This window comes from Furipterus horrens, unplaced genomic scaffold (genome assembly GCF_987537825.1).
Source record: "Furipterus horrens unplaced genomic scaffold, mFurHor1.1.pri manual_scaffold_5, whole genome shotgun sequence".
Lineage (NCBI taxonomy): Eukaryota > Metazoa > Chordata > Mammalia > Chiroptera > Furipteridae > Furipterus > Furipterus horrens.
The window spans coordinates 69,734,304-69,754,185 of NW_028327175.1; the positions used below are offsets into that span (position 1 = coordinate 69,734,304).

The 19,882-nt window shown below is 33.3% G+C and overlaps 1 protein-coding gene across 3 annotated transcripts in view; it reads left to right on the top strand.

Annotated features, from left to right (window-relative positions):
• The window catches only part of PPIP5K2 (diphosphoinositol pentakisphosphate kinase 2), a 63,272-nt gene extending 46,277 nt beyond the window's left edge, over positions 1-16,995 (top strand). Inside the window, exons 24-32 of one of the 3 annotated variants that reach the window (XM_090276539.1) lie at positions 1,280-1,447; positions 2,727-2,843; positions 3,508-3,681; positions 4,968-5,040; positions 6,648-6,767; positions 7,678-7,740; positions 11,092-11,232; positions 14,698-14,823; positions 16,616-16,995. In XM_090276539.1, coding sequence (XP_090132665.1) covers positions 1,280-1,447; positions 2,727-2,843; positions 3,508-3,681; positions 4,968-5,040; positions 6,648-6,767; positions 7,678-7,740; positions 11,092-11,232; positions 14,698-14,823; positions 16,616-16,728 — 1,095 coding nt within the window. In that variant the 3' untranslated portion in view covers positions 16,729-16,995. The remainder of the gene's footprint in view (positions 1-1,279; positions 1,448-2,726; positions 2,844-3,507; positions 3,682-4,967; positions 5,041-6,647; positions 6,768-7,677; positions 7,741-11,091; positions 11,233-14,697; positions 14,824-16,615) is intronic. The other 2 variants (XM_090276540.1, XM_090276541.1) reach the window with 2 other exon arrangements.
• Positions 16,996-19,882: the final 2,887 nt, after the last annotated feature.

Genomic DNA, 19,882 nt, shown 5'->3' on the forward strand with positions numbered 1-19,882 from the left:
TTTAATGAGGGATTTATATATTTCTGCTTGGCTTCTTTTGTCTAAGTTTATGTATATAAGATTTATTGATGTAATTTATTTAGTTTTAGTTTGTCCATTCTTATTGCTTTAAAATATGTATTTTATTGTTTGACTATTCCCCTATTTGCCCATCCTATTATAGATGGGTATGTGGCATAATTTTTTAACTTATATGCCTCCCATACTATATACTGTCAGATTTTTGCAATCTGGGATTGTATCTTATTCATCTGTGTCCTGACACATGGTACCACTCAGTAAATATTAGTGAGTCATTAAATGATTGTTACTTATATATGCAATCATCACATTTGTTGGAAATATTTGGAGTAGAATTTAAGTATTCTAAATTAAGATGCAGTTTAGATTGTACTTGGGTCGATGCCATTCCTGTATAATGAAACTGATCTCTACTCTTTTTTTACCATATTTATTATTATTGTTTATTTATTTGGGCATTTGATGGAATTTAATTAGTCACTTTGTTTTATATGACTTTTTGTTGTATTGTTTAATTTCTCTATAGAGTATGTGTATTTCTTTTTTTAATTGTATTTTTTTCAATTATTCTTTTATTCCCCTATGTCCATCCCTGCCTGCAATCAACACACTGTTGTCTATGTCCATGATTCCTTTTTCTTTTTTGCTCTATTGCTTCACCCCTAACCACACCCCCTCCCCAAGGCTTTCAGCCCACTTTCAGTCTATGAAGTCTGTCTCCATTTTGCTTGTTAGCTCAGTGTGTTCATTAGATTCCACGTATGAATGAAATCATATGCTGTTTGTCTTTCTCTGATGGGCTTATTTCACTTAGCATAAATTTTACCAGATCCATCAATGCAGTTGCAAAGGGTAAAATTTTCTTCCTTTTTATGGCTGAGTCCTATTCTATTGTGTAAATGTCCCATAGTTGTTTTATTTGCTTATCTATTGATGGACACTTGGGCCGGTTCTATACTTGGCAATTGTAAATAATGCTGCAGTGAACACAAGGGTGCTTATGTTGTTTTGAATTAGTGTTTCAGGTTTCTTTGAATAAATTCCCATAGAGTATATGTATGTTTTTAAAGTCAGGAACTGTCATCTGTCTCATAATACCCCGAATAATACTAGGCTCTTATACTAGGCTCTTAATTCAGTTGAATAAACAAGCTTGTATATGTGTTTTAAGTGACTGTACCAATTGGTGGTTCAGTTTGTTCATCAAAAGAGATTGTTCTTTTATCTGAATTTTGTATGTTGTATTCTTTTTCCACAGAATGAAGGCAAGCGGTCTGTTAAAATTGATAACGATGACGAACCACATACTTCTAAAAAAGATGAGGTTGATCGAGGTGTACTGTTATTCAAACCTATGGTATCAGAGCCAATTCATATACACAGGAAGTCTCCACTTCCAAGATCTAGGAAAATGGCTACAAACGAAGTAAGTGCATGTATCAGAGCATGTTTTTCATAAAGTAAACTAACTATATTTTAATAAAACAGAAAAGAAAATACAGATTTAATTATGGAGCAGGACATAATTTTTGAATAATGGATCAGAAATAATTTTCGGTTAAAAGTAAAGAGGAATGGCCAGAGATGCTTCAGCAACAACTGATTCCATGACACTACAGATTAAGATGTGAAATTCTAAATTGTTAGCCTGATTGTAAAAATCAGTATAGGAATTTGAAAATTTGATGAGATAGTTATAAAATTAACTCTGTATTAAGATCTACAATTAAATAACTAAAGCTAATGGTTATATTAACAATAAAATAGCATTTAAATAGCTACTAAAATAACATTTTAAATGAAAGTTGAACAGTTGGAATGAAGCTTGCTAAGTAAATCTTTAATATGTGTATACATTTTCTACTTTAAACACCTTTATTTTGGATTATCTATATTCTTTCTCAGATGATTTCCCAAAAAGTTATTGAGATTAGTGCTCACAGATGTTTTCTAAATGCTTGAGTAAAAGTATAAAGCAAGAATTTAAAACAGAAAAACCATTAACTTGTAAGTTATAAAATATTTTTGTTGCTAATTAAATATGCCAAGTCTTAGGAGTATAACATTACCTAATAGTTGGTGAGTAAGAATATAAACAAAAAAGAATTTTGCTCATTTCTACAGCCCTGAATTATACAAACATAAGTGCTTTATGATTCTTAAATTTCAAATATTTGTGCCTTAATTTGACAATAATGTATAGAAAAAACATCCATCAATACAATAGATGGTTGTTATTTTATAATGGAAATCGTATGCTAGTTAGGGTTTCTGTGAATGTAATATTTTAAGTTAATTATAATAGAGGATGATTAATAATTGCTACTATGGGTTATTAGTTCTATTATAGCTTAATTAAAAACTATGAAACCTGGGGTTATATTTAGGTATCTTTAATTTTAAACAATAACCTAAACCATTTATATGAGGGCAGTGATTTTGATGTCGTTGAACAAAACAATCTGCAGTTAATCAGATTGATCAGAATTTCACCATTAAATCCTCTCCTGCACTCCAAAAAGCCTGTAACACTGATATAGTTACCATTTTGCAGCTCATCTCTATTGTAAAATCTTCAACAAAATCACTGCCCTTTGTTAACTTTTAAAGCAGAACACGTTTATAAATTTTTTTCTCATAAATACTTAAAATAGTTTCTTTCAAGAGATTATTTCTATGCCATGCTAAACTTTTACTTCCATAAGGTAAATTATTCAAGTAAAACCTTGAAGACTCTTTCCAGCGTCTGCCACCTCCATGGATATCAGAAGTTTGTACTTCCAAAAGACACACAGAGAAAAAGACTATTCTCTCCATTTTGTGCAAGTAGATTTTACTCTGTCCTCACTGTCTGAAACCTGAACATGCAAACATGTAAAATGAGAATGTTTGCTGCATGTTTTGCCTACTGGACTCTATCAATAATCTTTGGAAGTTGTAAACAAATAGATAGCTTGAAAGTGTAAAGAAGTACCACTTGACTCCATCCTATGGTTAATTTTTTTTGTAGTGTTTAGCTGACAGATTTTCTTTTCTACATTATATACATTGAAATCTCTTTCACCCTTTGCATTATTCTTTTATGCTCTGGGTTGAAAACTTTACCCAGTAACTTCTTCAATATCTAAAATAAAACAATTCTTTTATATTCTAAAATATGCTAAGATAAAAAAACTATTAAAATTTTTAGTTTTAAGAAGGAAGGGACAACTGTTAAACAGTGTAAATATATTTTGTATATCTAAGACAGTAAGATAATTCTTATAATTGTTGTCACATACAATTAGATTTATGTCATTCCTGTCAGTTTCTCAAATACTGAAATATTTGGCTCCCAAATTACTTTTTAGTAGTTTTTAAAAAATTGATAAGCAAATACGAACAAACTGTATTTTTTTTTCTTTCTGATCATTGGCTCCGTTGTATCTAACTTTGCATGCTCTGCTTTTTTTTTTTTCTTTTTTTTGCCCCCTTTCTCACTTCCAGGAAGAGAGCCCCCTGAGTGTGTCTAGCCCAGAGGGTACTGGTACCTGGCTGCATTATTCCAGTGGCGTGGGTACTGGGCGTCGAAGACGCAGATCAGGGGAACAAATCACTTCTTCCCCTGTCTCCCCCAAATCATTGGCTTTCACATCCAGTATTTTTGGCTCATGGCAACAGGTTTTTAAACTTTACTTCATTAAACATTTTTCCTCCCCGCATTCAGAGCAACAAACAGCTATCTTTGAGGACATCTAATCCCTTATTTTATATCAGAGTAAATCCTTCGGTTTTTTTTTGTTTGTTTGTTTTTTTGAGTTTATTTAAAAATGCTTGTGATATCTAACAATATTTGAGGGAAAGAAATCATTTACACTGCATGTGTTTATCATTTTTACTGCAAGGGTTTTAAATATCCATGATTTAAGTATTAATCAATAAATTTACACTCCGGGTACTTCAGTTTGTTAGTAATTTTTTTTTAAGAAATTTTTCTTTGACTTAATTACCCTTTGAAACATTCAGAATCAATATTACATATTTCAATGGTAAGAAAAATAGTCCCCCCCCATAATTGAAAATTTAAATTTCACTTGGAATTTGCTGAGAATGTGAACATTTTTTTAAATATCAAAATTTATGTGGCCCTGTGTTAATTAGCAGGATGAATGTAATACTGATCATTTTCTCCCTCATTATTTCATTATCTGAAAGTATCTATTGGAGGGATACATGCATTGCTTTTTCTTTTTTTTTTTTAGTTGTATAATGCTCTTTTTAAGATCAGAGGGGGCAATGTATATCTGCCCAGCAACAATATGGGTCAAATAAAATGACTTCAGAAGGACTTTCAGTGATGACATTTGAAAATTTAAAATAGCTTTTTGTGGCTTTTTGTTTGTTTATTTACAATGAAAGGTCTGCTGTTACACATGACTTTTCAGAGAATTTCAGCAATTTCCTTTTGGAAATATAATTCTTTTGATTCTAGGAAAAGGGATTATGGTATCCATTAAGGCTGTGAATATTTAAAGGTTACTCTGATAAAGCCTGTGCATGGATCAGTAATTGTATGGTGACCTCAACAGTCTCTGTCTGTCTTTTCTTTTGTTTGTGATTGTTTTTTCCCCCTTCAAATACAGGAGCTGTTTAAGAGTGGGCATTTGGCTTCTTTTAAGAGAGAGTGAAATTATATCTATTAATTGTTTCTTTTCATCTGTCTTGCTTCATACATGCTATTTCGTTCTTGAATGCCTGCTTCGCACCACTTCATTGCAAGGACTTCATATGAAATGGACTCCCTTCAGAAGGGGATCTTGCATGATCTTTCATGTTTTATGTATTTCTACTAATATTTATCATACAGCTTATTAACCTTTGTCTGTCTGGAACAGGCTGCAAATGAAATATGGACTTTCAAATTTATTTTGCTGTTTTACCTCATTTATTTTGCTTTCCTTGTGCAGGTTGTATCTGAAAATACTAATTACCTGCGAACACCAAGAACTCTTGTGGAACAGAAGCAGAACCCTACAGTAGGTATGTGGTCTGAAAAATTTGTGTTCCAAACGTTAAACTCACTATCCTGCACACATGTAAAACTCTTCAGTGGTGAAAGCATGACCAAATGCTATGCTTTAGTTTTTATTTAACATATACTAATACAGAAATGTTGAGTGGTACAGCACAAAATATTCAGCAATGTTTTGATAAAATGAGCAAGAAATATCCTTTAATTTTGTTTTATAACCCTTTTGAATGCCCACAATATAAACTATTAGTCCAATTGCCAGTGCTAGTTTTTAATCTTGTATTCTACAAGTTAAAAATCCCAACATGTTTAAATTTAGAAAGGAAACCTTATTTTTTCCCAGCTGATGAAGATGAAAATATGCTATGATATATTTTTAAAAACGTTTCTGAATGAAAAAAATTAAATGGGGAATGTTTCAAACCCTATCTGGGATTATTAATTTTCCTTTTGATCATCTTTATGGAAAAGCAAAGCAAAACTAATGCACAGTTAGCAGTGTTCCTCATTGACTTATAGAACACAGTTGGTTTTTGCTAACACTCAAGCAAAGCAACATTGAAAAAGACCTCTCAAAATTTATTTGGTTTTAAGCTCATTGTTGATAAACTATATGAGGTGATAGCTTGTTGTTTTCTGTAAATAGTTGTCTAAATAGGTTTAATAAAAGCATAAATAACTTAAGTTTCAACTATGTATATACTATGATCTCTATACTAAGTATATGACTGACTTTTGGTGCTTACCTACTTGAAGATCTTTCCTTAATTAATTACATATAGTTATGTTGATAGTTTTTAATGTTCCCACAGTACCTTGTCAGAAATATATATATGTGTGTGTGTATATATATATATATACACACACACATATATGTATATATATATTTCTTCTTCCTTTATGTATTATAATGTATTAGATAGAAATTTTTTAATAGTTACCCAGTGGTGAAAGTTTTGCTTAGGTGTAAAGACTTGCTACAAATTAAGTATTAGTTTTTACTAGTTGTGTTTTATTTGCAATAATGTATTTCATTGGGGTCTTAGTATAGATCTTAAGTCATTTAAGTTTTGGAATTTAAACTAATTTAGGCCTGCATCCAGGCCTAAAAGGAATTGTTTTCACCTGGTCGTCTTGCACATTAGTAAGCTTTCATTTGCATTATTTCATAGCAAATATTAATTTTAAGTTCAGGGGCATTAGAAAAGATTATTTAAAGACCTATATCCAAAAATATTGATTTAATATGACTTAATTTGTGCTAGGAGAGAATTTTTCTGTGGCCTGCTCATGCAAAGTAATTGACAGAATCCCTTATCCTAAATTAATTTTTATGGTAGTAGTTTTTAATACTTTTAATACATATAAATCTAATTATTGTATGGGCATATTTTCTTCAAAGACAACATTTGTTCAGTGTTAAATACTGTCATTTGTACATATGATAAATAGTAGTAGTTGATTGTACTCAGGTTGACATTACAAGTGATTGTAAGCCTGTTCAAGGCACGGCCAAATCTGTGTGGTAAGAGCCATGTTATTGCATGCTGCATGAGTTCCCAATGTGAATGGAAGAACACCCGTTGTTGTATGTATTTTCTCTAACTCCCATCAGGGTCTCACTGTGCGGGCCTGTTTAGCACCTCGGTGCTCGGGGGTTCTTCAAGCGCACCTAACCTACAGGATTATGCTCGTACTCATCGTAAAAAGCTGACCTCTTCTGGCTGCATAGATGGTATGTGCACACATGCACACACAGATTCATACCTACACCCACGCACACACCCATGAGGATACAGTGTTTCAGAAAGGCAGGCCTAAGGCCATTGACTGAATCAAGTGGAATCCTAGCGCCCTTTGCCTACATGAGTGTCAATGCTGTCTGTTATCCACAGCTTGGATCCATGTTCATTAGTTAACTGTAGATAGACTTGCAGTACCTGTTCAATGAGTAATTTGTTGAAATGTGAAATTTAGAATTGTATCATGTATATTAGTCTTTTAGATACTAGATAAGCCATATTATAAGGAATAATCTTTCTTTGATCTTTTAATTTTGTTCACTGCTAATCCTTATTTTACTTATTAAATAGAAGGAAACATATATTGGCAATATTTATAAAAATAAACATAAGATGAGAATATTTTAGAATGCCTATTTGAAGCAGATCCTCTCACTACTGTTAATATACCTTAAGTTCTAGTATTTAGAATGTTTGGGTTTTTTTTAGGGGGGGGCGGTTGTTGTTTTTTTTGTTTTATTTTATTTTTCAATTACATGAGGCTCATGGAAGCTTGTCCCTTTGGTAAATAGGAGTGTTTGTTAGCCTTTTCAGGATTAAATTTATTTAAAATTTTTCCTCATGTAGCCATGAATTTATTTTAGTCAGTAAAACATGGATTTATCAGAATTGCCAGCTCATCCTGCTTTTTCTTTCTTTTGTATATTTCTTTAAATACTTTGCCTCTATCATCAAGCCATTTTACTTCTTTTAACTAGTATTTGGCTTATTACCCTCTCTCATTGTCCCTTCTGCATGTCACCTAATACTAACTTCCTTATATATTTGTTTTTCCCCTTTTTTTAAGTGTCCGTCTTTTGGTAGCTGTTATGAATTTCAGGTACCTGTTTTTCTCTTTCTCAGACGCCACACGCGGTTCTGCTGTTAAAAGGTTTTCTATCTCATTTGCTCGACACCCAACCAATGGTACGTTTTGCTTTTATTTTAAAAGATACTCCCCTGCTTCATCCTTTTTTATTTTTATTTCAAAATTTGGGGTATGCAGTATCATTCATTTCTCCACCCTTAATTTCAATTGGTGTACAATTCCAGCTTATAATTCACCCAAACTAGTGATACTGTCTAGCTCCCTTTTTCAGCTATAATTTACATAATAACACTAGTCATCAAACTTTTAAATGAACACAAATGATCATGAGTTTTAATACTGAATTAGCACCTGAAAATTCCTTCTAATTTCTGAAGTGATCATTTTACACAAACTTAAAAAAAAATAGTATTCTTTATTTTCTTAATTCATGATAATTTTGATGGGTTTTTTTTTTTGTTGTTGTTGTTAATTTCTTTCCTGATTATATGGTTGTTATATTGAGTTATTTAACAGAAATACAGAGCCACACTCATCAAGTAGCCAAATGAGATGTGTCTTTAAGAAGTTCCTGGGAACTAGGGATGCAGATTTCACTGTGTAGCATCATTTGTCCCTGGCTCTTTGTCTTAAACAAAACCCAGTTTGGTCTGAAGCACTCTGAAAATGTCATCGAGTGTTCACTTTGTCCTCATGTAGTACAATGTAGCCTTTTAGTACCTTCACTCTTTGTTAAAATTTGGAGAAATTCTGACAGGAAGAAGACTAAGCTAAAAATCTAGAAAGCCGATTCAGTTAAATTAGTTTTTTGAGGCTGAACAGGAAAGTGTTTTGTGGCCATTATTTATCAACTGAATTACTGCACTATTACAGCTATTTACATAGAGCTTATTCTTATGGGCTTAGAGGATTATTTACTGATCATTATGAAATAATTCAGGGGTAAAGAATTTAAAAGAAAACATACAAGTTTTTGCTATTATCCAGAATAAAGGCATCATTTTTATTTCTGGAACTTTTTTTTCCTTCTTAACTGCAAATAAGTCTTTCAAAAACTCAAGTTAGATCTTTCAAAAACTTCTGTGAAGCCAAAGAATTGAACACAAGCTTCTAGTCATTCTCCCCTTCCAATTCTTTAACAGCAGTAACAGCACACCTCAGTTACAGTGCCCTAATGCTTCTTGACGGTAGTGTAAGATCTCATCCTCAGTAAGTGAAAATTTAGCCTTAAGGCTTAATGTGTTTTCCTGCATTGTAGCTGTGTAAGTGCTACTTTTTAAAGAAAAAGGTCCTTATTTGGTACAACTGCGGCTTCTAAGGAACCCACATGTATAAGAACTGAAGTCTCAAGAAAAAGAGAAGTCCCAGAATTCTAAGAAGAAACATTGCAGGTTCATGACTAAATATAGTTTTTTAGGTTCATGACTAAATATAGTTTTTTTGCAGAATGCTTGTGTTTATAGCCAGTATTTCAAGTTTTATATAGCAGAAATCTGTGTTTACTGAAACTAAAAACAAAAAGTACTTTTGCTAAATTTAACAGAAGATAGAATAACTCTTGTTTTTGGGGGGTAGGCTTTTAAAGAGTGTGAGTATCCCACACGTTGTGAGACCTAATGCAGATAAAACGTGTGCCGCTCAACTCTGGAAATATTTCTTTTGTTTTTTTTTTCCTTTTTTATACTGTGTTGTCTTATCTCTCCTATGAATTGTCATTTGACTCTTTCACTTTTTATTTTCCCTAACTTTCATGTTATTTTCAACTTAACACATATCATGGACTTACCCCTGCCTTCATCTTTAGTTCAAGGAACGTGGTGAAACAAGTTATCTTCTGACAGTGCTTTACCTTATTTTCTGGGCCTCTGTGCAGAACACCTTTATAGGTGCTGGTTCGTTTCCTCTGGAATTTCTAGGCTTCAGTGGTATGTTTTTATAGCTTCAAAACATGACAGCAGGGTGGCTTTTTAAGTTGCTGCGCTAACCCTTTCATTGTGCATTAAAGGAAATGTTTACTGGAGATAAATGGGGAAAAATGCAGTCCAGAAGAACTTGATTATATTGTCATTTCTCTGTTATAAAGTCTAACGGGCAAATGCAGGAAAATAGTTGTGACGGAAGACTTATAAATATTCTAAGGAAAGAATTAAAAACCACATTGTTAATTTTAGTGTATTGCAAAGAAAGGGTTTGCGCATATTTGCATGAATCTTGTACTTAAAAAAATAAGAAGTAGTACTTGTGCAAACTTAATTTCTTTAGTGCTTAATTTAGGTGCTTTAGCTATTATGGTATTATAGTTGGGTTTTTTAGGTATATGTAATGTTCTGTCATGCTTTGGTTTGCTCCTGAAAAGCAAACATATCAGTTTTGTAAATCTTTTGGTTACTTTCATAGGAAGAGCAGATTCTCTTTTAACCAAAGGTTTTCTATTCTAGCTAAAAATTAGTTCTTGGGTCAATATTTCCTTCCAACATTAAATAAATATCAGTCAGTGTTAAAATGAGTACAAGCCTATGGAAGCAGACATTTCACAGTCTATTTGAGTTTAATGTTTACTTTTTAATTAATAATATTGGACTTTATGTAAAATTTTAAGTGTTAAAAGTATTTTCTTTGGAGAAAATTAATTTGCATTTTTGAAAGAGTAGATGCAGAAAGACTTGTTATTTTGGTTGTATATGAAAGCAATTTTGAAAGCCATTTTTATAAAAAGCAAATGACCTATATCCTATTTGCTTTTTTAAAAAAACTGTATATTTAAACGCTTCTGTTTCACTGTTGGTATTAATGTATATCTGCATGGTTTGTTTCATCAAAGTTTTGTATTTCTGTGCCATTGTTAAAGGCAAACATATATGTATTTTGTATTACTTTTTATTTGACCTAACTTACCTCAGCTAGAAGTTTCCAATAATAGAATTGTTGTATCAATACAAGAAAGGTAGGTGAAATATATTTTGGAATTTTAATTTCGGCGTAAATGAATGAATGTTCTTTTGGGGTCACGTTAGAGAGTATTGTTGGTCTTGGTAAGACTAGAAAAGTGTATGAAATCACTCTTCACAAGTAATTACATAATTGCTTTTCAACAACAAGTTACCTTTAGCATCGGGCATCAGCTATTCACTTATCAAACAGAACTGATTTTAAAAAGGAAAAAACGGAAAAATTGTATTAAGTATTATTTTTAGATTTTACAAAAATATAAAATGAAGTTGTGTGCATGCTGTACTTTGTGATTATTACATTTAAAATGATGAATCTTTGTCACATCTTGTTCCAACACATACTGCATAGCATCTGGTGTCATGACTTCAGAGACCGCGTGTGTTTGCATGGGATAGATTGAAAAGTCCTAAACTATCCAGTTCTAAACAATGGTCTGCTACCTTTTTAATTTCTGATTTTTTCAATATCCAACTTCTGTTTTTGTTTTTGTTTTCCAGGCTTTGAATTGTATTCCATGGTGCCATCTATTTGTCCTCTAGAAACTCTTCACAATGCCCTGTCTTTAAAGCAGGTGGATGAATTTCTTGCTTCCATTGCTTCTCCATCAAGTGAAGTTCCACAGACGACCCCTGAAATTTGTAGGATAATTATTGCTATTATTTGATTTGGGGGATGTGGATAGTATCTGAATATAAAAAGAATTATAAAAGCATAAACCCACGTAGTGTTAGCAAATCAAATTTTAGGACAGAAAGGGTTGTAAAGGAACATTATTTGGAATTCTTTGTTGTAATATATAGTATATTTTTTGTGTGTGACTCCTTTCAAAACTTTCTTTTTTTATATAAAAAGGAAAAACAAACTCTAAGACCCAGCAATAGAAGTCAACAACATAATATATAGAGTCATGGTCTTTTTTCACATTCCTATTATAATAATCTTAAAAATTGTAAAATATCCATCTATATTAACCCACACATGTACATATGCACATCACCTCACCATTTTGGTAAGTACTCACATTGATTCAGAAAGAGCTTTTGACTAAAGAGAGAAAATTAGGACAGCATTTTTTCAAGTTGTGTTCTTCGGAACATATTCTGAAGAGGTTAGTTTGTGTGTGTAATAAAAATGGGTTTATGGCTAAATAAGTCTGGGAAACTGAATTATATCCTCCCTCCCTTGAAAGAGATATAGTTATAAAGGTTAAGTTTCTTATGTACCCAGATTTTCCAAAACTTATTTTTGAGAAAAAGTTTGTTGGTAATACATTTGAATATCATGCAGTACTATTCTGAGAGAAATATTCAGGGCTACCTTTTTAGGTATAGGAAGTCAGGTGGCTGTTTTCATTTTCAGCTCTATGAGGTTCTTTGGCACATTGGAATTTTCAGTGTAGGAAGCATTAGTTTTGGAAGAGAGTGCTCTGCTTAGAGTTAAGAACCTTGCTAGTTCTAATCATGTCTTAGAAAAGCTACAAACTTTCTTTGTGTACTATTCTCCTTTTTGTAAGGAGAATGCTGTAAATATGTTTTACTCAAGAATAAAACTGGAGGTCTTGCAATGAAAGCCACTCTTTCTGTTGTTCTCCTTCCTTTCCTGAGCCACCACATGTACTATTTGAGAGAACTCTATTCACATTCTGTCTAAACAGTGCCCCTGCATTTCTGCAGTATAGTGGCCTTTTCCTTTTCTTCCACTTCTGTTTGTAGAGGTCAACTTTCAATCATTAATTAAAACAGAGACGTATCTTGGTATGAATGCTGTAAAATATTTCACTTTAAGAATGGTTTTGGGAAGTAGGCTTTAATTTTAAAACTTGCGTAGAGAGTGTAAGAACTTAGGGTAGATATCAGTGTTATTTAGAATTTAGAAGATTTTTAAGGAATGACTAAAAGGTTATAGCAGTAGTAATAATGTGTTTGTTTTGGAAAGAGAATTTTGCTGAAATATTTATAAAAAGATCGTCTCTGAAGGTTTATTCTGTGGCACTTGTTTTATGATGGCTTTATATCTGTGGTAGTGAATCCCATTCATCAGAGTATATATTGAGGTACATTAATGAAATAAAGAATATTAAATTCTTCTAATAATCTCTCTATATCATAGATATAAGCTGTACTCTAATCCACCCGGCTTTCAAAATTTTATGTCATTACTTAACTAAAGGAACTAGATAAGAAAGTAATTATTGTTAATGCAGTTCATAGGACCCGGTGAACCTTAGAACTAATCTAGTTCATTGGTCTTCAGACTGTACTCCCAAGAGCTCTGGAAAGGGTTCCAGAGAAAGAGAGGAACCTGTATGTGTGTTCAAGGCTGTTACAACCAGAGCGTTTGCTTTGATCCTTTTTATTTAACATTTCCTTTGAGAAACGGTCACTGTTTGAGGGAAAAAGCAGGACGACACTGCTGAGGAAATGAAGTAGTTATAGTTAGTAAGCAAGCGGGACTGAAACCCGGGCCTTCTCAGATGTGCGGGGTTTTAAACTTCCTGAATATTAAAATAGGGTGCCAATTATGATAGAAGTATCTGAATCCTGTATTTTATAGTGTAATTCCAGAGTTAATATTTAGTCATTACAGTATACAGGGTGGGGCAAAAGTAGGTTTAAAGTTGTTCGTGTAGAAAGTAATACAATAATTAATAAATAATAATACAGGAGTAAGCTGTTCCATGCACTCACAACTGTAAACCTGTTTTTGCCTCACCATGTATTTACATTATGTATACTTAATTCCCTAACTTTCAAGGAAGTAGCATCATAATATAGAACTATATTTATTTTGTGGTGTTAACAAGGGGAAATATTACTAATCCTCTCATTACAAAAGTGCTTTTTCCTCACCTAGGACAAAGTTAATTTTGTGGTAACTAGCAGATGGCTTATAATGGGGCACTGACAATATCAGATGGAGGGGAAAAGGTGTAGGAACCTGAACTGGGTAAGTTAGAGGTGGAAGTTCATACAGTAGAATAAAAAAATGCAAGCAGAAAAGTGTTCCGCAATGGTGCGGTGCTTTATATGTTTCAGGGACTTTCTTGTCACTTTTGTGTCTACTTTGAGCTTCGGCCAGTGGAATTTATAGTCATTATATCCATTCAGTATAGGTATCAACCACCTAAGGCACATTTGCCATAATTGGCCCACATATTGACTTTTGAGAGACACACTATTTATTGCTCTCAGGTCCTCTCCAAAAACTGAAAAATAAGGAAATCTTTTTTTTTTTCCAATTACAGTTTACATTCAGTATTATTTTGTACTAGCCTTAGGTGTACAGCATACTGGTTAGACTCATGTACTTTACAAAGTGTTCCCTGGTATTTCTAGTACCCACCTGGCACCAGACATAGTTATAGGCAAAATTCTTTTTAAACTTATCTCCTCACCTCCCTTTCTTTACAAACCCACAAGCTCATGCCAGTAGCTCCCCGGCTCTGGCCTGTTCTTCCCCAAAGGCTTCCATACTCAGGAATTACCTCTACCTTTCTTTTTCACACTTCTCAATCTCCCCACCTTTATTAGAGAGAGAGAAAAATCTTTAAAATTCCGTTGCATGAAGGTAAATCTAGCTGGATAATATAGGAAGACAATCTGGTTTATATGATTATTTGTAATGTAGTCAGTTTATTCTTAAATATGATGGTTTAGACCGTTGTGTTACAGATGAGCTATCCCTGAATCTCTGCTTGATCTTTTTGAGAGAAAAACAGTCTGGGACTCTGTCTTTTGTTTCTAAGCAGTAAAATTATGCTGTCAGTTCTCTGCCATTCTTTAAGAATCTGAGTTCTTATCAGAGCAGGATAAAATTAAGTTTGTTGCTCTATTCTTGTTGGCATTCTTTGGAGAATAATAAAATGTTTATTGTTTATAATATAAACAGAACCTGTATTTGGCTAGGAGTACATGAGAGACTTTTTTATAGGAAACATGGATTTGCTGAATTTACTCTGAAAACCTTGCCTTTGTCTGTTTTCCCCTGTTATTGTGTGTATTCACAGGGCCGCTAAATATGTCCTAAGAAATATTCTAAAATGTAAAGATAGACTTGGCAGGAAATTATTGAATTACCACATTTGTTTGTTATTTTCTTTTCAGCTTCTTCAGTTTCACGTTCCAGTCCAGTAATGAGAAGAAAAGTGTCTTTAAATACCTACACACCTGCAAAGATCCTCCCAACACCACCAGCTACCTTAAAGAGTACTAAAGCAAGCAGCAAACCAGGTTAGGCTTGTGTATGAATTTATGGATTCTGTATAGCAATTAGCTTGCTTTTAAACTGTGTAATCTATTTTTAAGTAAGATCACTACACTCTGGAAAGTTATTTGATCCTAGTGGTTAAAAATTTTACTGGACCCTACTGATGTATTTGTATTTTTTTCTGTTAATTGTCTTCTCCACCTCCCAGGTGTGTTAATAAAATATATTTCATACTCATATTTTTCCTAAAACTAATTTATGGACTGTCTTCTTTTGCTTTCCTGTTTTGCTTAGGAATCATTTTAGCCATTTTATATGAAAGGTTTTTCTGGAGGGGGTAGTAACCCTTGTTGATGTTCACTTTCACCTGTCATTTCCATTCTACTATTAAACCCATAGAGTGAATTTTTATTTCAGATATTTATTCTTTAGTTTTAGACATTCTTTTGTATTCTTTATAGTTTTTCTTCAGAGATTTTCTATATTTTTATTAATTATAAATATATTTTCCTTTGTTCTTGAGTATAGTTAAAATAGTAACTTTCAAGTTGCTTGTCTGTTAATCCAGCTGACCTCAGGATAGGTCTCTATGAATTTATGCATTCTCAAGAAGAAAGATGTTTTCCTGTTTTTTCATATATTGAGTAATGTTGGATTGGACTGTAGAAACTTTGGACTCTGTTATTTCTGTTATATTCCTCCAAAAAGATTGTGTTTTGTTTTGTTTTTTTAAGCAAAGAGTTAACCTTGACTGAACTCAGGTTGCAAAATTGTGACCCTTGAAGAGGCTGGCAGTTCCACTGTCACTTCACATCTTTGGCCTTAGCTGAAATTCTTAGAGTTGACTCTGCTCAGGCCATAATTTTGATGAGGGTTTATGCAAAGAATTGGGGGCTCTCTGGGATTTCCCAGCTGACTTTCCAGCAGCTATAGTTGTCGCAATCCTTGTATCCTGGTTCTTCACGCTAGTGAGACAGTTTTATGTTGGAGTTTTAGCCATTTCACATGATGCAGACTGGTCCTGTCCTTAGGCTAAATGCTTTAAAGCTGGGGTGGGGGGGCACATCCATCTCATGATGTCCACTTATTTCAAGTGTTGATTTTTTCCAGTATGCGCCCACCCTTGTTTACTCTTCAGTGTCTTCAGGAAGTTGTATTCATCCTCTGTCCAGACTTAATATTTGCTATATGTGGGAGGTTGGGTCTAGCATGAGCGTATGCACTGTACAGAAGTGTAACTCACCTTAGAATTGCTTTTTGATCACTCATTAGGATTTGATGTTGGTTTGCATGTAGAAGGATGAGTTCAAGCCAAGAAAGTTTCTAGTTTTCTAACATTTTAGCTTTTTAGATAAGGATGAGATAGGAGATACAGGAGAAATAGATGTCTATAAGGAAAATGATGAGTTCAGTTTTAAATATGTTAAGTTTATGTTTCCTATGAGATACTTACACAGAGATTTCTAGTAGGATAGACAGATCTTGAGGTAAGGGAAAATGTCTGAGCCAGAAGTATAAATTTGAAGGTTGTTAACATAATAGATGGTAGTTTAAAATGATGGAATAAATTAGTTTCCCAGGAAGAATGTAGAGTGAAAAGAAATTTGTTTTGTGAACTCAGCCCATTGACATTAATTTTCTGTATTGGTGTTAAATTCTAAAAAGTAAAAGGTTAAAAATGCTCTATTAAATGTTTACAGTGTTTCATTTACATTACAGTTATAATATAAAAAATATTTTGTCACTCAGCTGTATTATTTAAACTTGGATTGCTTATGAAAATCTAAGCAATAGTTTTGTCTGTTTGTTTTTTAGCTACCAGTGGACCCTCTAGTGCAGTTGTTTCTAATACCTCATCCCGGAAAAAGAGTATAAGTAGCAAAACAGAAATGCATGAACACAAAAAAAACATTGGGAAGAAGAAATGAAATCTACCAGGAGCTGAAATTCCTCATACTTAAAAAAAATCACGTGTTTATTAGAAAAAGATGTGTAATAAGCCTTGGCTAAAAGCCATCAAAGCAAGTAGTTTATGTTTCTTCTTATATATCTCTATATTCATTTAAAAATAGATGACTTCTAGAGAATTCTTTGTTTATATTCAGGTAAGAAACTTTTGTCATCATCTGAAAGTGTTTTAACACAATGGTTATTAGCATTTTATGAGTAGAAAAACTTATGGTGAAAAAGATCTGTTCTTACTGTGATGTTTACATGTGCCTGTGATAAAGAAAAGGTACATAAACACCCAGCTGGCCTGTACCGATGTGGCACCAGTAATGCTGTTTGGTGAAGAATCTGTGAAGTGGCTTCTGTACACATTTCATTATCACAGGATTGGATCTTGGCTTTAAAAACCTGTAGCGTTGGTTGAAATTTGATGGTCTGGATTACATATTTGGGACTTTTTAAAAGGTACATTTCCAAAGAAATATCTTTGACCACTTAGATTAGAAGCACCCCTCCCCCCCATTGTTACAGTTACATATATGCTGCAATATTTAATAATTAGAGTTACAGGATATGGGTTATTTCTTTCAATATGTGCTTTGAATTTTTTATTGTGTTATTTAACATATTGCATATACAGCTGGGATATCTACACCTTTATGCACATAAATTTATATATTAATTTGTAAAAAATATTTTCATTATATATTTACATAAGGTGCTTTTGGTCATCAGGAAAATTTTGTTTCATGTATTGGCAAGAACGACATCCTTAGAGTTTCTTTTTAAGAGATACAGTTGACAAGTGTATAAATGTAACACTTATTTTCAGAGTTCTTTTTAGATCTGAAGAAAAGTATAAAAATAGAAAAATCATCAATGCAGGAATATATGAATTGTGTAGCACCTCTTTTCTCTCTGTATCTCTAGTGTATCAGTTGATCTCACTAAGAAAGCTTAAAAATTGAACATTTAAAAAATGCTTTTTTCAGATGATTAGATTTCAAAGGGAAATTGTTGTGATTTTATCTATGATGTGAAAAAAATACTATCCTTGGTGCTTTTTTACCTCTGCACAAATAGTTAATTATATACCACTTGAAATGACCTAAACTGTAAACCAAACAGTATAACCTGGTAAGAATTCCATGCATTGCCTGTCAGGCAACTTATATTGCTAAAGCTTTTGCTTGAGGCTTATCCTTAAGAAATGATTGAATTCTCATATGAATACAACTATTAAAATTCTTCAGAAGAGACTCTCTTAACCTTAAATCATCATATATGAACTGATAAGAAAATAGTCATATTACATGTTAGTTTTAAAAGGTACCAGATGTGAAAGTCACAAATGTATACAATTATGTAAGTTCATATTCTTCACATGAATGTAAATGTATGACTTTGGAGACCTGTCTTATAAATAGCTGAATGTACTTAAGCATTTTGTATGTGAAAATGTGGTTAATGTGCTCATAGTGAGGGTAAGGAAACTACTTTTATTTTTTAAGTGCAACTGAATTAAAATTTTATTTCCAAAATTGGAGAGTGACTTAAATTACAAATTATTATTTCTAAATATTCTTTATCTCTCACTCCTTCTAGCTTTCAAAGTAGAAAGAATGAGGGAAATTATTTAAATATTAATCAGTGCTTATCTTATATATTAAATAAAATTCCTTATTTGCTATACACATCACAATATATCAGTTTTCTAGAAACTTCAGTAGAAGTCACTTTTTCCATTGTTATATAAGAGCTATGATATTACTGTAGTTACCAAACTCAGTAATACTGCTTCGTTGATTGGACAATCTTTTTTTGTTTTTTTTAGTATATTTTATTGATTATGTGTTACAGTAGTTCCAATTCTTTTCCCCTTTGCTCCCCTCTGCCCAGTACCCCGCTTCCTTCCAGCAGTCCCACCCCCCCCCCCTTAGTTCATGTCCATGGATCTTGTATATAAGTTCTTTGGCTTTACCCTTTCCTATATTATTCTTAACATCCCCCTGTCTATTTTGTGCCAACCAATTATGCTTCTTAATCCCTGCACCATTTCCCTATTTCTCCCTCTCCCCCTCCCAACTGACAACCCTTCAAATCATCCTCATACCTGTGATTCTGTCTCTATTCTGGTATGCTTAGTTGGATTTTGTTTTTATTTTTTAGATTCAGTTGTTGATAGTTGTGAGTTTGTTGTCATTTCAGTGTTCATAGTTTTGATCTTCTTTCTCTTAAGTAAATCCCTTTGACATTTCATATTATAATGGCTTGGTGATGATGAACTCTTGTAGCTCTACCTTGTCTGGAAAGCACTTCATCTGCCCTGCCATTCCAAATGATAGCTTTGCTGGATAGAGTAATCTTGGCTGTAGGTCGCTTTTCATCACATTGAATGCTGCTTGCCAGTCCCTTACTGCCTGCAAAGTGTCCTCTGAGAAATCAGCTGATATTCCTATAGGCACCCCCCTGTAGGCAACTCTCTGCCTCTCTCTTACTGCCCCCAGGACTCTGTCTTTATCTTTTCCCTTTGGCATCTCAGTCACCATGCATCCTGGTGTGGTCCCCTCTGGGTCCAGCTCGCTCAGGACTCTCCATGCTTCCTGGGTTTGTATGTTCGTTCCCTTCACAAAATTTGGGAAGTTTTCCTCCATTATTTCGTCACCTAAGTTCCCAGTTTTTTGCTCTTCCTCTTCTAGCATCCCTATGATTTGGATGTTGGCATGTTTAGAGTTGTCCCAGAGGTTCCCAAGCCTCCTCATTTTTTCCAATTTCTGTCTCCTCACTCTGTACTGGTTGACTGGTTTTTTCTTCCTATGTTCCAGATAATCCATTTGAACCTGGGTTTTCTTCCCTTCACCATTGGTTTTGTGTGGATTGTCCTTTGTTTCATTTAGCATAGCCTTCACTTCTTCTCTTATGCGTTTGGTGTACTCCAGCATATCTGTCAAGCCTGTGAGCATCTTTATCACCAGTGTTTGGAATTCTGCATCCGTTAGGTTGGTTGTCTCCTCATCTGTTAGGTTGGCTATGTCCTCATCACTCAGTTCTCCCACTGAAACCCTGATCCGCTCCCTCCTTTGGGCCATATTTCTCTGTCTCCCCATCCTGACAGGCTCCTGTGTTTGTTTG